This window comes from Scylla paramamosain, chromosome 32 (genome assembly GCF_035594125.1).
Source record: "Scylla paramamosain isolate STU-SP2022 chromosome 32, ASM3559412v1, whole genome shotgun sequence".
NCBI lineage: Eukaryota > Metazoa > Arthropoda > Malacostraca > Decapoda > Portunidae > Scylla > Scylla paramamosain.
This window is the reverse complement of record NC_087182.1, coordinates 6,089,662-6,111,490: the sequence shown is the minus strand read 5'-3', so window position 1 is coordinate 6,111,490 and position 21,829 is coordinate 6,089,662. Positions and strand designations below refer to the sequence as shown.

At 47.5% G+C, this 21,829-nt stretch overlaps 1 protein-coding gene and 1 long non-coding RNA gene across 2 annotated transcripts in view; one reads left to right on the top strand and one right to left on the bottom strand.

Moving 5' to 3' along the window:
- Positions 1–19,637, top strand: part of LOC135089144 (doublesex- and mab-3-related transcription factor 3-like) — a 28,089-nt gene extending 8,452 nt beyond the window's left edge. Inside the window, exons 2-4 of the mRNA XM_063984428.1 lie at positions 9,734–10,000; positions 13,191–13,435; positions 17,499–19,637. Coding sequence (XP_063840498.1) covers positions 9,734–10,000; positions 13,191–13,435; positions 17,499–18,370 — 1,384 coding nt within the window. The 3' untranslated portion in view covers positions 18,371–19,637. The remainder of the gene's footprint in view (positions 1–9,733; positions 10,001–13,190; positions 13,436–17,498) is intronic.
- LOC135089147 (uncharacterized) overlaps positions 1–21,829 on the bottom strand; it is a 73,367-nt gene that overhangs the window by 2,629 nt on the left and 48,909 nt on the right. The window lies entirely within an intron of this gene.

The following is a 21,829-nucleotide window of genomic DNA, read 5'->3' as shown; positions in this document are numbered from 1 at the left end:
ACCAAGCTTGTTTAAAATCGCCAGCCACTTGTACCCGTAACCGAACTGGTGTAAGATGGCTGGCCACTTGGTAACCGTAATCGAGCTTGTCTTGTTATCATCACTAACACTCCTTTTCCCTTCCTCCGCTGCCCCTCACAGGCCTCCTCATTCATTGGCTCCTCTCTCATTTCCTCTTCCGTTTTTTATCGTATCATTACGCTTCTCCTCCTACTCAGTTCCTCCTCCTCTTCCTGCCGCTGCAGCTGCTTCTCCTCCTACTCCTTCTCCTCCAACTTCTTCCCCTCTTCTCTTTCTCCACCTTCTCCTACTCGAATTATCACCCACAAGTGGCACTATCAGCCAAACATGTCCGACAAACTACTAACAAGACCACCATTTGTTCCAGCGACTCGAATTACGTCTTCCTCCTCCATCTCCTCCTCCTCCTCCACTTATCACCCCCTCCCCTCCTCCCCTTCCACTTACTCCTTCTCCTTATTCCGTCCCTCTCCTTCTCTCCTGATTTATCTCCTCCCCCAAAACATCTCGCTCTTTTCGTCTTTGGCTCATCTTCACTATTCTGCTTTTCGTGGAATTTGAATAAATTTTCTCATTCACTCTGCGAGGAATTTACTTCTGTTCGCGCTTCCCTCTTCCTCCCCCTCCTCCTCTTTCCCTTATGACATCCAACACCTTTTAACCCTCCGCCATCGGTCTCCTTACACTTTTTTCCCTCCTCCGGTGATATACGAGTGAGAAGAGGTTAGAAAAGAGGTTGGAGAAGAAGTTAACCCTTTCACTGCGATACGAGACAATTAACACCACCAGAAGCAATACATGAAATCTTTATAAGCAACTATAAGGAGGAAGGGGATTTAAAAGAATAGATTTTGCAACTTCTACCCAGTGTAAAGATTAGAGATGGCTGTAGAACAAATAAAGATATCTAAGAATGATTAGTAATTAGGGAGAGATGTACCAAATAGCAATCAAAGGGTTAACCGACTCATCCCGTGAAAAGAATATTAATAATAGTAGGCAAATAAAGGATGGGAAAATGTTATACCAGAAAGGACACTGCCGCCTGGATGTAGGGGGAGAAGGAGTCTCTTTTATCGAGTGTGAGATAGTGGAAGCTGCTGTAGTACTTGTTATTGTCGTTATATGTAAGACAGTTGTTTGAGAAGTCGCTGTAAAGGGTGGTCTTATAGTTAATGGTGATTAGAAGGAACTATAAAGGATAACAAGCAGCAACAGATCTTTATTCCTCGTTTACGCTCTTATGTTATAATAATCTACATTAACTAATGATAGAAATAGGAGACCACAGTGGAGGGCTCCTCCCCACCCATCCATCCATCCATCCATTATTACGAAGATTTATAAAGAATAACACAGACTAACAAGCAATTAAACCCTTCCTTAGCTATCCAGTTATAGTACTTTAAATAATTAACTATATTGGTCTTCTATATAGAGCATTTCAAGTCAACATGAACTTAAGACAAACACTTCTTGGCAAACAAAGGCTTTATGGGTAAAATACTCCACATTTGTCATAGATGAGACAAAAGACCACAGTGGAAGGCTCCTCTCCGCCCATCCATCCATCCATGAATACAAAAACGCAGCTCTCGTGGTGAAATAGTGAGCAGTGTGGCTGGTGGAGTAGTGGACAATGTGGTTGGTGGAACAGTTTGATTAGTGGAGTAGTGGACAGTGTGGCTGGTGGAGTAGTGGACAGTGTGGTTGGTGGAACAGTTTGATTAGTGGAGTAGTGGACAGTGTGGCTGGTGGAGCAGTTTGATTAGTGGAGTAGTAGATAGTGTGGTTGGTGGAGCAGTTTGATTGGTGGACTAGTGAACAGTGTGGTTGGTGGAGCAGTTTGATTGGTGGACTAGTGAACAGTGTGGTTGGTGGAGCAGTCTGATTAGCGAAGGAGTGAAAAAGCGTCGTTGGTGAAGCAGTTTGATTGGTGGAGTAGTGAGCTGTGTGGTTGGCGTAGCGGTGCAGTGTGGCGTGGCGGTGGCGGCAGGAAGGGCTTGTGGTGCCGGGACTCGGTGATAAACATAAGGGTCGGCAGCTTCCCCTACACAGAGACACCCAAACAAATCAACGTTGTTCCATCACGTTAATCGCTCACTTCCTGCGGTCGCTGTGAGGGAGAAGGACACTCAACTGCAACACGGAGGGCCGCACCACGTCCTTCTTTAGCCCGTCCCTCCCTCACACGTGGTCCTTCGTCATTTCCACAGGATGCACACTAACCCTCTAAGCTATTCCAGATTATGTTAACTCTTTCACTGCAACAATTCACAGCACTAAAAGCAACGCATAGAATCCTTATAAATATCTACAATAAAGGAGATAAATAGAATAAATCCTGCAATTTCAATGTTTGGAGTTGGGTGTAGAACAAGAAAAGAAGGCTCTGGGTGGTTAGTGATCAAAGAAACATGTACCAAATATATCTAGCAGTAAAAGGGTTAAAGATTTTCATGTTACTCTCCTTTCTCTTATGCAAATCGCCCTTTCCTCCATTCCTATTTCATCTTTCCTCGTTTCAGTAACCTCTTCAATAAATTTTCTCCTAAATCTCTTTCTTCTACACTTAATTACTTTCACACAAACATTCTGGTAATTCTCTTATGTCCTTTGTTTCAATATCTTTGGTTTTGCGTGTGATCTGTGGCTCTCGTATTTGAAAAACCAAAAGAAACTACGTACTCTTTTACACTCTTCTATCACTCACTCATGCAAAGGCTCTGGTATTTATATGATCTTTGTCTGAATATCTAAGGCTCTGCCTGTAGTTCATATCGCCCGTATTTAATAAACCAGGAGAAACTATGTGCAATTCTCTCCTCTATACTCTTAAATTACTCACTCACATGCAAAGGTTGTGGCATTTATGTGACGTTCTTCGTTTTAATATTCATGGTTTTGTCTGTGGTCTGTAGCACTCATATTTAAGAAACCAAGATAAACTAACAGTAAAGATGATCTGGAATAAAGAATGTAGACGCCAAACTCGCCCCAAAACATACTGATACACAGTGCAAATCTTCTAGTGCCACCAATCACACGTAGAGGGCGGGAGTGTCTCTTTGATGCTTCACTACTGAGCCGCGAGTGTCCCGGCTTGGTGCGGGGATGAAACAAGCAATTACTGGCACGAGGTCATTACACCAAAGCGGCAATAGTGTGGCGGTGAAGGAGGTGGTGAGCAGGTGGCAGTGGTAACAAAGGCCTCTGTCACCGATCATTCACAGTGTGGATAGGTACAGTTAGAGTTACAGTTCGATGAACACATTAGTTGCCTCTATTGTGGCCAGTGCTTTCCTTCAACACTCTCTTGGTGCAGGTGACGAAGCCAACGATTGATTAGTGACGCGGCAAGATAACTGTATGGCTTTGAATCAACACGTCATTCACTTTGCATTTCTGGAAGTTGACTGAATCTTTACTCTTTTATCTATTGTCGCTCACGTGACAACGCCAACAGCTGATTAGTGACGCGGCAAGATAACTATATGACTCTGAATCAACATGGCACTTATTTAACGTTTCTGGGGCAAAGGGGCAGCTGACTGAAACTTTACTCTCTTATTTTCGTTCGCGTGACGATGCCAACTCCAGATCAGTGACGGGGCACGATAACAAAATGGCATTGAATCAACACGTCATTTCCTTAGCTGCTTATTTTACTTAGCGTTTCTGCGACAAATCTGAATGAATCTTTACTCCCTTGTTCATTTTCGCTCAGAAGGTGACGACGCCAGCACCCGATAAGTGACGCTGACGCGGCACGAAAACTATATAGCTTTGAATCAGCGCGTTATTTACTTAGCTTCTTACTTTACTTGCCGTTTCTGGGACAAAGGAGTGGCTGATTGAATCTTTACTCTCAGTGACAAGGCCGCGAGATAACTAGATGGCTCTGAATCAACATTTTCCTTAGCGTTTCCGGAGCAAAGAGGCAGTTGACTGGCAGACTACACAGGCGCCGCCAAGAACGGGGTCACGCGGCACGGCGGGCAAAAGGGCGAAAGGGCAAAAGGGCAACATTACAATGAGAGACGAAGGCGGAAAGGCGTTGGGAGGCGGGTGGCGGGCAGTGGTCTGTTCATCCCTGACTCAGTGGCAGGTGACGAAACGATCAGGCGCGGCAGGAAACACCCTCCGAGGCTGCCGATAGCAAGGTTTACACAGGTTCACACGACCAGCAAACATTCCCCGTTCCGTTGTAGGAGGCGGCGACGAAGGGGGAGGAGGACGGAGGGACGCAACTACTACTCTTTCTCCTCCTCCTCCTACTCCCGGAAGTGACGTCACGCTGGTCTATGGAGGCAAACTGATATAAAGAGGGATAATTCTGAAGGGAGGGAGGGATATGAGGTCTTAAGAAGGACGCATTTAGGGGTTAGGGCGTGTTAGAGTAGTGGAGAGAGAGAGAGAGAGAGAGAGAGAGAGAGAGAGAGAGAGAGAGAGAGAGAGAGAGAGAGAGAGAGAGAGAGAGAGAGAGAGAGAATTATATGTTTTCTTTATGTTATGTGTGTGTGTGTGTGTGTGTGTGTGTGTGTGTGTGTGTGTGTGTGTGTGTGTGTGTGTGTGTGTGTGTGTGTGTGTGTGTGTGTGTGTGTGTGTGTGTGTGTGTGTGTGTGTGATGTGAGAGCCACTGTCCTTGTGTGAACTTCTCCCCCGATCATGAAAGTTGATGTCCTTTACCCTTCCCTCCTCCCCCCTTCCTCCCTCCTCCTCTCCCCTCCTTCCTCCCTCCTTCCCTATCTCCCTTTCTTGCATCTCCCCCTTCCTGACTCACGCCCTTTCATCCCTTTCATCCCGAGGCCTTCAATGGGCGTGATGTGGGCGATTACTGGTGACCCATTTGAGGGGCGTGGGTGTGAGTGTGGTGATGGTGGTGGTGGCGGTGGTGGTGGTGGTTGTGGTGGTGGTGGTGGTGGCAAGGTGGGAGGTAAGGAAGGGTTACATTACCTGGACCAGCTGAGGTTCATCTTAAGGGCCAAAAGAGATGCCTCATTAGATAGGTAAGTCTCTCTCTCTCTCTCTCTCTCTCTCTCTCTCTCTCTCTCTCTCTCTCTCTCTCTCTCTCTCTCTCTCTCTCTCTCTCTCTCTCTTATTTATTTTCAACTAAAGGTTTTTCTTTGTTTTATTTGCATTCATCTGAGCGCTTGACTTTCTATATTTATCTATAATTATATGCTGCAAGACATCAAAGAGACGGAGGAGGAGGAGGAGGAGGAGGAGAGACGGTAGTATCTTAGGAGGAGAAGAAGATGTAGATGACGAAGGAAAATAAGGAAAAGATCAGACGACACAGAGGCAAAAGGAGAAGAAAAAAAAAAAAGAGTGCTAGAAGGCAGAGGCTCGAGAGGCGACGGGGCGAAGGGGTGAAGCGGCGAAGGGTGTGCGTAGGGCATAAGGCGTAGGGTGTAGGGTGTGGCGGGATGGGGGGTGTGGTTGTAAAACTGCGACGCGGCGATAGCAACATGACAGCTAGTGCCTCGGAGACCACCAATTTTCCTTCCTAACATTCCTCGGGGCGATATCAAGTCCGCTATAACTCATGCAGTCCAACACAAACTTCCCCCGCCACGCACGACAACGCTGCGCTGCTTACAAACGATTATGGCGGTCATCTGCTACAATTACGAGGCGAGGGGGAAGCTGACCAAGCGAACTTTTGTTTTCATTAGAGCTTTGCCGGATCCTTCAGCTGCCGCAGTGACGTACAGCTGCCACGGGGAATCCGACAGCTGCACGGGGTTTTCATTTTTACTCGGTTTGCCTCGATTTACTCAGCTGGGTGTGGCGGTGGCGGTGGTTGTGGTGGTGGTGGTGGTGGTGGTGGTATTCCCTCGCGCCGAACGACCCAACGCTTGTCTCGCGGCGTGACTTCTTGGTTTGGTTTACTGGTCCTGGTGACGTCGAGGTGTTCCCCAAGGAGCGTCTGCGTTGATAGCGTTACCAGTGATTTCCTGTGATTTGTGTGCTTCGTGTTTTCTCTACATGCTTAAAGGCAACACAAGATATCAGTTCATTAAAGCAAACAAGCCTTTAAACTGTTTTCCCTTTACCCCCTTGCAGTATCCTGGCTTGCAGTCCCACGTGTTATTTGTGAGCACTTTTTCCTGATGTGAAGTGATAACGCGGGCAGTGGCTACATGTAGTCTGTTGTTATGCTTGTCTGCGCTTGCATATCTCGGTGTTTTTGTAACGTAACGTGCTTGCTGAGAAAACTGGCCGTCTCCAATGTACTGTTTCAAGTCGCACACGCCGTCTTTGTTTACCGCGCTCCTCGTCCGTCATCCCAAACAACACTGTCTTTCACGTTATCTTTATTCACTGTCTCCCTGAGTTATAGCCGCTTCCAACTCCTCCTCCTCCTCATCCTACTACTACTAATACCACCACCATAGCCATTGGTACTTGCCGGCTACTCCATCAGCTGGCCACGCATCACACCCACACAATCTTCGGCACCTCATAGAAGCAGCACACAATACCCTCTTAACACCACTACTCCTGCCTCCCACCGTAACCATCAGCACCCTCCGTCACCCCGTCACCACCACTCTCGCCCTCCACCTCCATCCATCATCCCACGGGCGGGTCCTCCTCCCCTACCTCATCCACCACAAACAATAAACAAACTCCGGCTCAGCATCGCAGTCTGGCACGCTCCCGAACATGATATTCAGTGTAAGTCTCGCGCCAGGGACGAGGAGGCACAACATGGCTCGACAGACAAGGGGCGGCACATCCTTTCCAACAGGAGCACATAAGGGTCAGTGTACCTCGCGTCCCGTGGCGTGAGGATGCGTCTGCGTGCGGTGGAACAATGCTGGTCTCATTATGTAGATACGGAGAAGATGTGAGCAAAGAGACAGCCAACTGAATAACCAGTGAGTTCTCATTTTTTAGCCCTCCGACATGTTTTACGGTTTACACAGACAGGGCTGCACAAGTACTGCTACATCACCAGGGGTTGGAGATCCTGCTAACATAACGAAGTGGACACCAATGCATCTGTGAGGAAAAAACTTGGGCAGATATACAAGCAATAAGAGTAACTAGAGCACGTCCTATGCACTAAATGTTATACAAGATCATACTTACATAACTAAGTGGGTATTAATGCATCTGTGAAGGGAAAAAAATGAATACGAGTAATGAGCGTCATCTGAGCAACTCACAGCAATACATGTGGCTGACTTTGAAAACACCGCGATTATCTGTGTAGCATGAACCACGACTCTTGGGCGCTGATGCATCTACGAGAGAGAGAGAGAGAGCACAAATATACGAGTAATAAGAGTAACCAAAGTAACTGTATCCCAATAAATGTGGTTGACTCTGAAAACACCACTGCAGTATCTCTGTGCATTATGAACCCTTGAACACAAATAAGAGAAAAAAAAAAAAAAGAGCTCAGATATGCGAGTAATTAAGAGTAACCAGAGTAACATCACAGCGATAAATGACATTCAAAACACTACTCAAGATCTTTATGCAAATCACGAACTTCTGGTGAATGAAACACATGAATAGTTAAGCCGTATTCTGAAACTCTGCTCTCTCATCAAGGCTATTTTCAAAACCCACGTAACTTCACCATGACTATTTCCAAAGGCCAGAGAGATGACTAGCCGTGTTCTAAAGCATGTTTCTCCTGTTGATAATATAGAAATCTTATTAATCTGTCACTAGAACCATAAGAAACACCTTTAAAATCCATATACCTTCACCACGACTATTTTCAAAGGCCACAGAGATACTTAACCATGTAGTAAAGAATATTTATCCTGTTAATAATGAATAAACCTCGTTAATCTTTCACTAGAACCACAAAAACACCTTCGAAAACCTGTGTAACTTCACCTAGAGCCTTTTGAAAGTAGTTTGGGTGCGGCGCATAAGTGTTTCAGAATATGGTCCTTCAAGTCACGCTTCTGGCAAGGCTTGATAAGAACCTCAACGGCAAAATGCAGCCTCTGGAACGACGGATAAGAGCCGAGCGTGAGTTGAGAGGGATCTAGAGCAGGTGGCGAGCGGCGCATCACGGGAGGAAGGAAAGAAAGGAGAGGAAATGACATGGGAGAGAAGGGAGATAAGGGATTGTGGAGGGAAATAGCCGATGGGTGAGGGGTAAGATAAGGGGAGATGAGGATGATGGGTGACGCAAGGGATTTCACGATATGCCTTACGAAAACATTTATCTGTGGAGTGAGAGGCCAGTGAGGCAACAGTTAAAATGTAAAGCCGTCTGTAGTCGTGACGAAAACCTTCCTCTTTTTTGTTGCTGTGGTTGTTGTTTGTTGAAATTCAGAGCACTTTTAATATTACTTACGCGAATACACAGGAAAGTGGCAATATGATGTTAATTTCGTATTTTCTAAGCTACAGAATTACTTGAGACAGTTATAGGTGATTATGCACAACAGTGAAAAGGCTGAGTCTTGAGAATATTCCTAGTGACACTGATATCTAAGGAAGAGAAGACAAAAGATGACCTATGTTAAATACAGTCTTTTCGTATTTTCTGGGCTACATAACTGAAGATACTAAAAGGTTACAGGTGATTATGTACACCAGTGACACGGTTAAGAGTCTTGAGAATATTCCTAATGACACCAGTATTCACCCACGAGGAAGGAAAGACAAAAGATGAGCTAAGTTTAATATAAGGTCGTATTTTCTAGGCTACGAAACTACTTAAGACACTAAAAAGTTATTGATATACCAGCGACAAGAATAAGGATTTGAGAATAATCTGAATGACACCAATATTCACCCACGAGGAAGGAAAAGACAAAGATGAGGCAAGTTGAATAAGAAATCTTGCTCTCCTGTCACATTTAAGGTCTCGCGAAGAAGAAAATAAAAGGTAAACTAGGCACTTGAATATCCACGACTAATATAAGCGTACCACAAAACAAAAGGAGAACCATTATTCATCCACGGGGAAGGAAAGACAAAAGATGAACCAAATTAAAAGGTCTCACTCCGCCGTCACGTTTAGGGTCTCGACAAGGAGGAGGAGATAGAAGGTAAACTATGCACTCTAATACCCACGACTAATATAAGATTACCACAAAACAAGACGAGAACAGGGAACGAGTCCTTTTTTGCGAGTGGTCTTCCTTCCTCGTGCCGTAAATAAGAACCTTGTGTCGAGGGGCGCCACGTCCGCTGCGGTACTCTGCTGCCGAGGACGAGGCGAGGGGAAGCACGTCTCACACTGACACTCTCCCTTCCCTCCTCCTGGTTAGCTCGGCATCACCCATCCTATGCACGTTACTACAACAAGCGCATGCACACTCAAGATTACCAATAAACCCCACACTTTTTTTTTCTTTTATACTGTACTTTGATCTCTCTGTTAGTGCAGTGTAATGAAGTCAACCAACCAATTCAATAGTTAACATTACCTATCCCATACATGTTACTACATCAGACACTTACACACTCCCAGCAAACAAGATTAAGTATAAAACTCCAATTTTTTTTCTCTCTCTTTTATATTGTACTTGGTTTTTCTGTGTTAGTGTACTGTAATGAGATAAAACAGCCAAGTCAGTAGTTAGCTTGCATATATTTTCTTTTTTTTTTTCCTTCTATTTCATGCTATGGTTATCTCTCTCTCTCTCTCTCTCTCTCTCTCTCTCTCTCTCTCTCTCTCTCTCTCTCTCTCTCTCTCTCTCTCTGACGTGTCGCACTGTCTTGGCAGGAGCAGCAGTGAGGGCCAGACTCAAATGACGAGCCTCCACAGCAGCGGAGCATTTAACCACCTTAACAAGTCCTGCTCTAAGAAGACAGTCGCATCCTCCCGGCGGCTGCTCAGGACCCCGAAGTGCGCCCGCTGCAGGAACCACGGGGTCGTCTCCTGCCTGAAGGGCCACAAGAAGCTCTGTCGGTGGCGTGACTGCCGCTGCGCCAACTGCCTGCTGGTGGTGGAGCGGCAGCGGGTCATGGCGGCGCAGGTGGCTCTCAGAAGGTTGGTTATGGTGGGGTACTTAAAGAGTTATGGCGTCACGATGGTGCTGGTGGCCAATTAACCCTTTCACTGCTGTTTGCCGCGTCTTTCCTTAATCACTAACCATTAAGAGACACCTTTTCTTGTTCTACAGCCACTTCTAAACATTGCGCTGATAGAAATTGCATAATCTATTCTTTTGTCCACTTCTTTCTTGTAGATACTTATAAAGATTCTATGTATTGCTTTTAGCGCTGTGAACTGTTGCATATTGCAGTGAAAGGTTTAAGTTGCCAGGTGAATCGTAGGTTACTGGGTTATTGTGGGGCAGGGAGGTAGTGAGTGCTTGAGGTGAGTCATAGATAATTGATTCATGGCGGTGCAACGGGGAGACAATGCAGGGCATGTGTCCAGTTAAGTTGTCAGGTGAGTCAGAGGGAATTGAGTTATGGCGCAAGAACAAGAGGGTACTGTGGTGCTTGAGTCCAGTTCTCAGGTTAGTCAGAGGTAATTGGGTTATGGCGGCGCAACGAGGAGCCGTCACGAATAGATAATGTGGTGCATGAGTCAAGTTAAGTTGTCAGGTGAGTCAGAGGTAATTGAGTTATGGCGCTAGAACAAGGAGTTACTGTGGTGCTTGAGTGTGGTTAGGCTCTGTCAGGTGAGTCACAAGTAATTGAGTTATGGCAGCGCAGCAAGATATGGTGCCTGAGTCTAATCGTCATAGCGGCACAGCACTGGGTCACACATGGCGCTGGTCACACTGTAGCACCAGGTGAGTCACGAGGATGATTCACTTATGGCGCCGCGACGCGACAACGAGGCCACGTGACGCTGGAGTCAGTGGTGTTAGAATAACGAACCATCACCGCCCCATATCTCTGCATAATCACCAGATGTTGTCCTTTAGAAGCGAACGTACACACTCGCACCTTTCAAAATAAATGGTACGTTATAACACCGCATTACGAAGCATCCAACAAACACACAGGTGACAAAACAAACACTAACAAGCCGCACGAGAAGAGAGTGACAAGAGTGTCTCAGTGTCTCATTAGAGCTAAACAAAACACGCTGGCCAGTCAGAAGTGAGTCGATCAGTGTTCATTGCAAATTATTTATTGGTGAAGGAGCCGCGTCGAGCCGTCACCTGCCGCACAGAGGGCGCTGGGTGCGGGACGTCGGCGCGGTGCTTCCACAAAGGCAACGATCAGACTTGCCTGCCGCGCCACCAGCTGCTGCCACGAGGGGATGTTTACTCGCTCTAGTCGCCTGGGGCTTCACCGAGGGAGTCTTGCTTCTTCCCCCCTCTCGCTTCCTACCTCGTGTCCTCTCTCTCTCTCTCTCTCTCTCTTCCTCCTCACTCCAGTTTTTCCTTGCTTGCTGCTTGATTCATCCGCCTCCCTTTTTGCTTCCACTGCTCTGGCTTTGCTTCTAGTTCCTATTTCGTCTTCTCTTCGTCTCTATTTTGTCTAGTTTTATTCATCGTTTTTTTAATCTGTTATGTCATTCATTCATGTTTCGTTTATCACTTTCTTTTTCGTGACCTATTTTATTTTGTTTTATTATATTCCATCACAATTCATCAAAACTTTCTTTGCATTAACTTATACTCTTGAAGCTGAGCTCATTCTCCTCCTCCTCCTCCTCCTCCTCCTCTCACTACTCCGCCTCTTCCTTCCGACGCGTCTCTCACATTTCTGCTGCTTCTCTTCTTCCTTCTCCCGTCCCCGCCTCACCCTAATCCAACCCTCGCATCCTCGCTTCCTCTTCCTTCATGCATGAGTAAAGTAATCCCAGTGGTGAGCGGCTGAGACTGATCCTGTTACTCGGCCGCTTCTCAACTTTTTGCCCCCTCCGGTCCGGCCCTCGTCAGCTGTAATACTTCACAGTTTGTTGTGAAACACTTAGCCGGGAACGGTAACCCCGCCCTCGCCCTCACCTCCGGCCTCCACCCTCCGTGTTTACCATCTCATGTTCGCTATGTCGCTCATTTAGCACTTTCTCCTCAAGTGTTATGGCCCAGAATGTAGATAACTCAGTGCCGAGTGTGAGTGTGGCTTTGGAACGGCTACTGCTGTGTGTGTGTGTGTGTGTGTGTGTGTGTGTGTGTGTGTGTGTGTGTGTGTGTGTGTGTGTGTGTGTGTGGGCATTAGAGCCACGGGGATAAGCTCCGGTATGTCAGTCTGAACGAGATCTTACTTGTGTGTGGGTAAAAATACCTCGTGGGGGGAATGGTGTTTGATTAGCGCCCGCGAGACTGTCAGTGAGGCGCCGGGCCACTTAACAACACACCGTTAATATCTTGCGTCTACATCTCACTCACGCGATAGTCTCTGTCTCGAGGATCACAAATAAAGCCCACCGGACATAAAACTCTTAATATAACCACTCGGGAGTGCAAAGGGCGGCTGGAGAGAGGGAGTGTGACGAAGTGTAAGTGAGAAGAGGAGGTGAAGCGCGCGCCACGAACCAGCTGAGTCCACCTGGTGCCTCCCTTGGTAATGGGTGGCTGTTTACCCTCCACCCTCAGCAACCTTTCATGTCGCCTCGCGCTAACCAACACCAGCTACTGCTATTTAGAGGCCGGGGGGCACGCCCATGCGGCTGCTGCACTGCTGGGGGGCCTTGGGGGGCTGGGGGATGGTCGATGCCTATGTAAGGGCGGGAGGGATGGCAGGAGGGAGCAAGGTGGGCAAGGATTGGGGTTCTCACGTCCCACCTCACCCGGAACTGTGGTAGTGGCGCCGTAAGTTTCCTGCATGCAAATTAGAATGTTTGTGAGGCCTTGTGGTGATAGCAAGACGATGGTGCAATGTGTTAGACATTAAAGAGTTCTTATTTTTATTTTCTTTCTTCGTCTTATTCTTCATTGTTACTATTATTATTATTATTATCATCATTATTATTATTATTATTATTTATTATTATCATTATTATTGTTACTATTACAATTATTAACACTTCTACTACTACTACTACTACTACTACTACTACTACTACTACTACTACTACTACTACTACCACTGCCACTACCACAACTTATTACCCTAATCATATTCTCATTAATATTGTTTCAGCAGCAATCCATTGTCCAGTCCTTTCCAATTAAGGTCAATTTTGACGCCCCAAAAACACACACACAAAAAATACTCCAAACAATCAATCATTAAAAGCAATTAACGTACATTCCCAATTAACAACCCGGCAGACAACAAGCATCAGAGAGCAAGGAGCAGACAGCCTGCCATTCACCCTCATCGTCCTCTGCTTCCTCCACCACCTCGTCCCCCTCGGCCACGACCATGGCGAAGGGGCAGCCGGAGGAATCGCCCGCTACCAAGGCTGCCCGGGCCAAGCTGAAGTCCGCCGAAGCCCTGCTGGCACAGAAGAGACTCTACCAGAGGCACCTCAGATCACTACAACAATCTGCCATCGCTCGGGACCTGATGACGAGTAAGTGACTGCCTCTATCTGCATCTCTGTCCGTCTGTCTGTCTGTATCTTTCTGTCTCTATAACAAGCAACCTACATAGACTCTTTTTCCCCCTCTCATTACTACCAAACGCACTTCCTCCCATCTCCCTTCCTTCCTATCCCCTCACGCCAACTATCCCACCCCTCCCTGCTTCCTTCCCTCCCTCGCCGCCTTTCACACCCTTCCTCTACGCCCTTCCCTCCTTCCCTCCCTCCCAGCTGGAAGAGTAAGAGGGCCTTGTGTCTAGAGCGGAAGAGACCAAGGATGTTCCTCTCTCGCCTCTCATATAAACAGTGGCTCTTCTGTCTTGGCGTAACCCTACTCTCAGCTTCCTCCTCCTACCACCCCCCCCGCCCCCCACACCCCACGCTCCAACCCACTGCCTCCACGCCCTCTCATGTTGACTCAAGAGTTATGGGAGTATCGTCAATTTCATTCGCTTGGTTCAACTTGGTAACTATTTTTATTGCTTTCTCTCCTCCTCGTGGTCCTCCTCCGCCTCCTCCTCCGCCTCCTCCTTGACTCTCGTGACCCTGGTAACCACAATATATGCAAGCCACGCACGCACTCACAACACCGCATAGGTTTTATTGAGGCACCTGTTTGCATGTACACGCGCACACAATCGCACACGTACGCACACTCAGTCAAGCAAACCAAGACAAATTACGAACTGAGTGTACACGCCGAAAGTCAACACGGGCGACATAAACAAGCAAATAAACAAATGTAACAACTACACACACACACACACACACACACACACACACACACAGCAAGTAGATCAAGTAACACAGGCAGCCAATGAATGAAAGGCCATTAGACAGACAGACAGACAGATACAACAGACATAACTAATAGCAATACCCTTCCCCCCCCCCCCCCCCCACACACACACACACACTCACTCGTAGCCACCCTTCCCTCACCCCCTCGGTCTGCACCCCCAGCTGATCGGCTTACCCAACTGTGATAAACTTCCCGGTAATAAATACAATTAACTTCCGATTACGCAGAATTTTTACGCAACTCGGAAACGGGTGGTGGTGGTGGTGGTGGTGGTGGTGGTGGTGGTGGTGTGTGAAAGATGAGATAAAAAAGACCGTTTCAAGGAATGACCGGCAGCTGGCAGGGCATGGAAGGGGAGGGCAGGGGAGGGCAGGGCAGGGGAGGGCAGGGCAGGGGAGGGCAGGCAACAGGAAACGAGTGCCCGCCGCCCCTCCCAGCCCTGACCAGTGGCACGTGCGGCTGCGGGAGATGAGAGCGCATCATCACACGCACGCGGGAAATTCTGACGGGATAACACAACCTTCACGTTTCATCACATTTCATCACCTCATTTCCGTGACCGCTGAGGTGCTGCACTTCTCTCTCTCTCTCTCTCTCTCTCTCTCTCTCTCTCTCTCTCTCTCTCTCTCTCTCTCTCTCTCTCTCTGCTAATACTACTTTTTTTTTCAATAATTCATATAATTCATAAAGCAACAGTATCGAGATGAGTTAGTGAAGTTTAAAGTAATATATATAAAAGTGAAGGCCTTAAAAGCAGCCGATTTCTTTAGCTATATATTTGTTTTTTTTATTCAGCCATGATGAGAGAGAGAGAGAGAGAGAGAGAGAGAGAGAGAGAGAGAGAGAGAGAGAGAGAGAGAGAGAGAGAGAGAGAGAGAGAGAGAGAGAGACACACACACACCTTACACGTCACTCTTACACGTCACTCTTACACATCACTCTTATTTTTTTCACATCATCACGTACTCTCTCTCATCTCTCATCTCTTCCTCTTTCTCTCCCTCTCTCTCCGGAAATATCAGTCTTAAATTTACTGGATATGCTGTGTTTGTATAGGTGTGTGTGTGTGTGTGTGTGTGTGTGTGTGTGTGTGTGTGTGTGTGTGTGTCTCTCTCTCTCTCTCTCTCTCTCTCTCTCTCTCTCTCTCTCTCTCTCTCTCTCTCTCTCTCTCTCTCTCTCTCTCTCTCTCTCTCTGTCAGGCAGACAAACACACAAACATGCAAGACAAACAAACAAACAGAGTCACGTGGGACAAGACCATCCATCACTAACCGGAATGTTTCTCAACCCACCACCACCACCACCACCACCACCACCAAGACCATCCCAGCATCAGTATAAAGGGTTGAAGTTCTCAGAGTATACACAGAAAACGTGGATCTGGATTTATTTCATCACTAGCACCATTACTTATACTTCTGCATCACCTCTTCATCACGCTGCAAGGCCACATCACTCATAATCACCATCACCTCCACTGCCTCCCTATTACACTCCTACGTCACCTCTCTGTCACATCATACCACTTCACCACCACCACTCTTACATCACTTATTCACCTCATCTCATCAAACATCATCACCACCACACATCCCTCACCTGTTCTCCCTCACCATTTCACTTCACATCATCACCATTACACTGCTATATCACCTTACCTTACAACACCTCACTCCTACACCACCTCTTCCTCACCTCACCTCACCAACATTACTTCCTCACCATATCCTCCTCACCTCACCACCACCACACCATCACTTCCTCATGTCACCTCACAGCTCCTAAGCGTCACACATGTAATGGCAAACAGAGAAGAGACTCCCCCTCATCTCAGCCCTGAACGTAACCCGAGCCGCCCTCCACAGGGGTCAGTGTGTGTGTCAGTAGCTCGCCAGTGTCATCCAGGAAAAGGAGTATTGTCCTCTTGACGCCTTTGACAAATTGACACCGGAAGAGTGAAAGGGCGTGGAAGGGATGACTGCCTCTGCCCCCGACTGTGTGGAAGTGAAGGGTGTGTGTGTGTGTGTGTGTGTAGGAGGGTGGTGAACTATGACAGAAAGGACAATATACATATACAAGATTTTTTTTTCAATGTTTTATGGCACTGTGCTGGTGGTGGTGGTGGTGGTGGTAGTGTGTGTGTGTGTGTGTGTGTGTGTGTGTGTGTGTGTGTGTGTGTGTGTGTGTGTGTGTGTGTGTGTGTGTGTGTGTGTGTGTGTGTGTGTGTGTGTGTGTGTGTGTGTGTGTGTGTGTGTGTGTGTGTGTGTGTGTGTGTGTGTGAAGAAGGAAAACCGTGTGTTCTCAGATGCCATTACACACACACGCACACACACACACACACACACACACACACACACACACACACACACACACACACACACACACACACACACACCAATAACGTAACCCACATCCCCTAAAGCACCCAGTAACACACACTCATCCCCAGCACACACCACGCACTCCAAAGAGCCGCCAGAAGATTACTGTGTGGTCAGAAAACACGGTGCACTCACCCCATAAACCACACCTGCGTAACACCTAAGGTCGTAAACACCCTTCCTTCTCCCTTCCCTCGCCCTCCCAGCGGCCTCGAGGGACAGTTCTCCCCTTGAGGTCGCTATTGAGTTTTATGCAAGAAATGGTCAGGGTTTGATATCTTTACTGTGAGTCACTGTTTCCCTCCTTGCAAAACCTCTCTCGGCCGGCCTTTCCTCTCCGCCACCTGCGTGATTGAGTAATGAGGCTCCCTTGCCGCGCGTTTGATGCTCTTGTTGCTGCTGTTGCTGCGACTGTTGCTCTCCTACTGCTTCTACTCCTGCTGCTCCTGCTACTGTTACTGCAGCTTCTACTTTTGCTACTGCTGCTGCTGCTGCTGCTACTGCTAGTACTATTACTATTACTACTGCTACTATTACTACTACTACTACTACTACTACTACTACTACTACTACTACTACTACTAGTATTACTACTACCACTATTACTACCACTACTACTACCACTACTACTACTACTTCTAATGATAATAATAATAATAATAATAATGATAATAATAATAATAATAATAATAATAATAATAATAATAATAATAATAATAATAAAAATAATAATACCAAAAATAATGACAAATATCACTTAAGTGCCACATAAGGTTCAGTGTTTACATAGTTCAACACAAATTTTCTCCCTCTCTCATGTGTGCTGCCCGGCAGCGTCACGGCCCCATTAACGCTCTCTTTGTGTCGCCAGACCTGCGGCAGCGGCTGGGTCGCGACTGGCGGGTGCCGCCCTACCTCAGTGAGCGACAACGGAAGCGGCGCGCCTTCGCCGACCGGAACCTGGAGTCGGTGATGCTGCAGCGGGAGGCCCTGCTAGCCCAGGCCACCCACCTGCCCGCCCACATCCCACCAGAGTGGGTGGGGCACGTCACTCTACTGCCGGTGCACCTTCAGGAGGCACTGAGGCTCCACCCGCAGCCCGCCCAGGCCCTGCTGCAGCTGGTGGTGGAAGCGTGTGGCGGGGACCAGGCCCGCGCCCTCAGGTACTTGGCCTCCCCGCCCCCGGCCGTCCTCACTCACGCTGCCCAGGACGAGGCTTCGGCGGGCACACAAGAGCTGCCCTCACGCTTCCTGCAGCTGTCCCTCGCCCAGCCCTCCCTCCCGCTGTCCGCCTCGCACTCCCTCTTCACTGCCTCCTCCACTTCCGCCTTCAGGGTGGTTGGCAAGGAAGGAGACCAAGACTCACCCTCACCTCCACCCGCCCGCCCGCCGCCCACGCAGAGTCCACTGTCCCCCAGCCCCAGGAAGATGAGTCCCGTCAGCTGCCCCGACGCCCTTTCCTCACGAACAGGGCCGCGCACCACCAACCCGCTGCTCCTCCAGGTGCCTTCCTCGCCCACACACACCTACCCCCCGGCCTCTCCCACGCTGCCGCCCACACACTGGACAATGGCACTCAGCAGCAACCCTTCCCCGCCCTCGCCGCCCACCACTGACTACCGCAGAGCATCTCTGGCTACCATCTCACCCGCCGACCGCCCGCACGCCCACACCACTTGCCCCACGCCCAGGAAGGCTGTCATATCCTTCTCCGTGGAATCCATCATCGGGAAGCAAACATGAGGCGGCAGGGATGAAGCGGCGGCGAGCAATGACGCGGCCCACCGGCGTCCCCAGGGTGTTGTGTCGATGTGCCGCAGCGGGGGCGTGTCGGCACCGCAGGGCCACAGAGCGCACCACCGCGTGAAGGGAAGGAGCAGCCGCAAGGAGGGCACGGTAACGAGGAATGAAGCGACTCCTCAGACCGTCTCGCTGCGCCATCAAGCAATTTCACTTCTTTTCAAAGCTAGTCAGTGAGGCGGCAGCAGCGGCCACGGGAGACCCAGGCGGTGGTACGAATATATTAGGTGCTTCCGCTCTCTCCACTTCCTCTCGTCTGTATCTGCATCCCACCACTTCCATGAATGAAGATTTTTACACCCGTGAGAGTAGCGCTTCAATATTTCTATATAAACCTTGCTGTAGCGCTGTAACCCTTTCACTCCTAGACAATCATAATCATAAGTTTTTTTATACACTTCATTTGCGCTGTAATCTTTTAAACAGTTCTTTGGACTATGAAGACAAAATTAACCTCACTTTCTTTTCATCTGCGTCAATGCGAGCTATTTATTCTCCACAAAATGGTAAACACGCCCATTGTAACACCAACTCCGTACCGTAGTCCATAATCCCCTGTAGATGCAACACTCCTTCCCTCTCCTCTCATTTCTCTAGTCGTGTCATCCATGTATCCTTCTCTCCACTCCTCGCCTCATTTTTCATTATCCTATCCATGTATCTTTATCCTCTCCACTCGCCTCATCCTTCATAATTTTCACCGCAAAGAGAGTAGAGGTGGAGATTTACACTTACGTCCGGGGCAAGGAAACATCACGAGGTCTTCAGTTAACCCCAGTGGCCGACCAAAGAAATAGTACTTAAGTCTTGGTGCCTGTGTGGTCATGTACAGAATCACTCAAGTCACCTCCCAGAAAGCAGTGAATGACAACAGAAAACGGGAGGCTCTTGATATTCTTAGTTAAGTATTAGTGCGTGTTGAGATATGTAGAAAAAACGTATTTAAGTATCAATAGAATTAATTATACGTAGCTATTAGACAGTTTGACTTTTGTTCTAATAAGGACGCATCGCTGTGGATTTGTTAATGGACAGTTATAAGCGTGTATGTTATTTTTTTTCCTACCAGTGTTACGACAAGAATGTTTGTTTCTCTTCCTCTACACAAGGGGAACTACAAGTGCCTGCGTATAGTACTGTTTTCACTTGTTACTTTGACCTAGCTCGAGTCTTGTGGCCGAGTTGGCGACGCTAATAAAACGTTAATTAATGATTCAGACTGTTACTGACTTGAGAGAGAGAGAGAGAGAGAGAGAGAGAGAGAGAGAGAGAGAGAGAGAGAGAGAGAGAGAGAGAGAGAGACCCCCAACACACACACACACACACATACACACACACACACCAATGCCATCGACCTTCCCACCTTCCCTCCTTCCCTGCCTGGTCCTTCCTTCCTCCCTTCTCCCCTCGTCGTGACATCTCGAGGTGATAACTTATAGGTGTAACGGCAACAAGGCGTTGGAGGTAGTACAAGTTACCCCTATTAGCGTTACAATGTACACTTCCTCCCCACTCATTACTGGAGACACTTTCCCTTTCCTCCTCACCCACACCCCTCACGCCACACCCATCGCCACTACCTCACTTATCCACTAGACCCAAAATCCTAACCTCTCGTGTCACAGTTACGTCTCTTTGCCTCCTTTTAGCTATCTCCGTGAATCTTCTTCCTCACCTGGGCTGTAGAGGCTTAGATCAAATAGTACTCTCACTCCTGTTTGAGCCTTAAGGTGTGGGATCGTAAGGGCGAAGAGGGTGGTAGGTTGAAGATTGTTCAGGGAGCTTTTGGCAGGAAGATGACACCCACCCAGATGTATGAAGGTCAGATGTCAGCGCGTGGATGACAGTCGTAAGCCCCAGATGAGAGAGAGAGAGAGAGAGAGAGAGAGAGAGAGAGAGAGAGAGAGAGAGAGAGAGAGAGAGAGAGAGAGAGAGAGAGAGAGAGAGAGAGAGAGAGAGAGAGAATTAAGACAATTAAAAAAATAAATGAACAGGCAGATATAGACAAATAAAAACCAAACATTATAGCAATACAAAATAGAGAGCACACTAATATAACACAGAGGAGCACAATGCAGTACAACAGTGTGAATATAAGTGTTTACCTAAATACCCAGAGTTTGAGTCGCCCACGCGCCCCCAAAGCATCACCTGGTTATAGGATCACATTCTTTGGTGTGAAAGCTGCTGGGGACTTTCAAGATTGTTTTCATGATTCCAATGACAGTTTAACAATAATTCTACCTCATCAGTGTGGAAAACTCATGAGAACCCGACTTATCATTTCTGAGGCTTCGTAAAGATGATCCGTCTAAGAGAACAAAAATGTTAAGGAATGCAAGTCCTACTCTAATCTAACAACCTAACCTAACCAAGCCCTAACTTAACCTAACCAAACCAATCGTAACCTAACCAAGCCCTAGCTTAACCTAACCTAACCAATCTTAACCTAACCAATCCTAACCTAACCAAGCCCTAACCTAACCAAAACTTACCTAACCTAACCTAACCAAACCTAACCTAACTTAATCTAACCCAACCTAACCTAATCTAACCTAATCTAACTTAACCTAAGCAAACCTAACTTATCGTAACCTAACCAAACCTAACCTAAACGAACTTAACCTAATCCAGCCTAACATAACCTAAAACGACTAATAATTTCTGTGGCATTGTAAAATAATTCTTAAGAGAGAACAAGGTGTTTAAGAATACACATCCTAACCTAACCTAACCTAACCAAACCAAACCAAACCAAACCAAACCGAACCAAACCTAACCTAACCTAACCTAACCTAACCTAATACAATTCACCCCTGTGGCATTGTAAAATAAACCTAACCTAACCTAACCTAACCTAATCTAACCAACCTAAACAAACCTAACCTAACCTAACCAACCTAACCTAACCTAACCTAACCTAACCAACCTAACCTAACCTAACCTAACCTAAACAAACCTAACCTAAGCTAACCTAACACGGCTAATAAGCCTTAGGAGCGAACAAGGCGTTAAAAAGACACACCCTAACCTAATCACTTAACCAACACGAGTAAACTTTCGAGTCCATAATGACCTCGTTTGCTCGTAACTTCCATGACACCCCCCCCTAATTTTCCCTCCATTCTTCCTCCTTCTTACCTCATCCTTAACCTTCATAACCTCTCCCCAACTTTATCTCCTCCTTGTTTCCCTCACACTCCACAACGGTGCGGTGTAGACTTCACTCTTCCCTCAAGTAGCGAAGCGTGAAGCAAGAGGAATGTGAGGAAAGAGGGAAGAGAAGGGAAATGAGAAGGGTGAGAGGTGGGGGAGGAGGAGGAGGAGGACGAGGACGACAGAAAGGAGGAAGAAGAGGAGGAAGAGAAGGAAAACGAAGAAAAGGACAAAGACGAGAAAGAA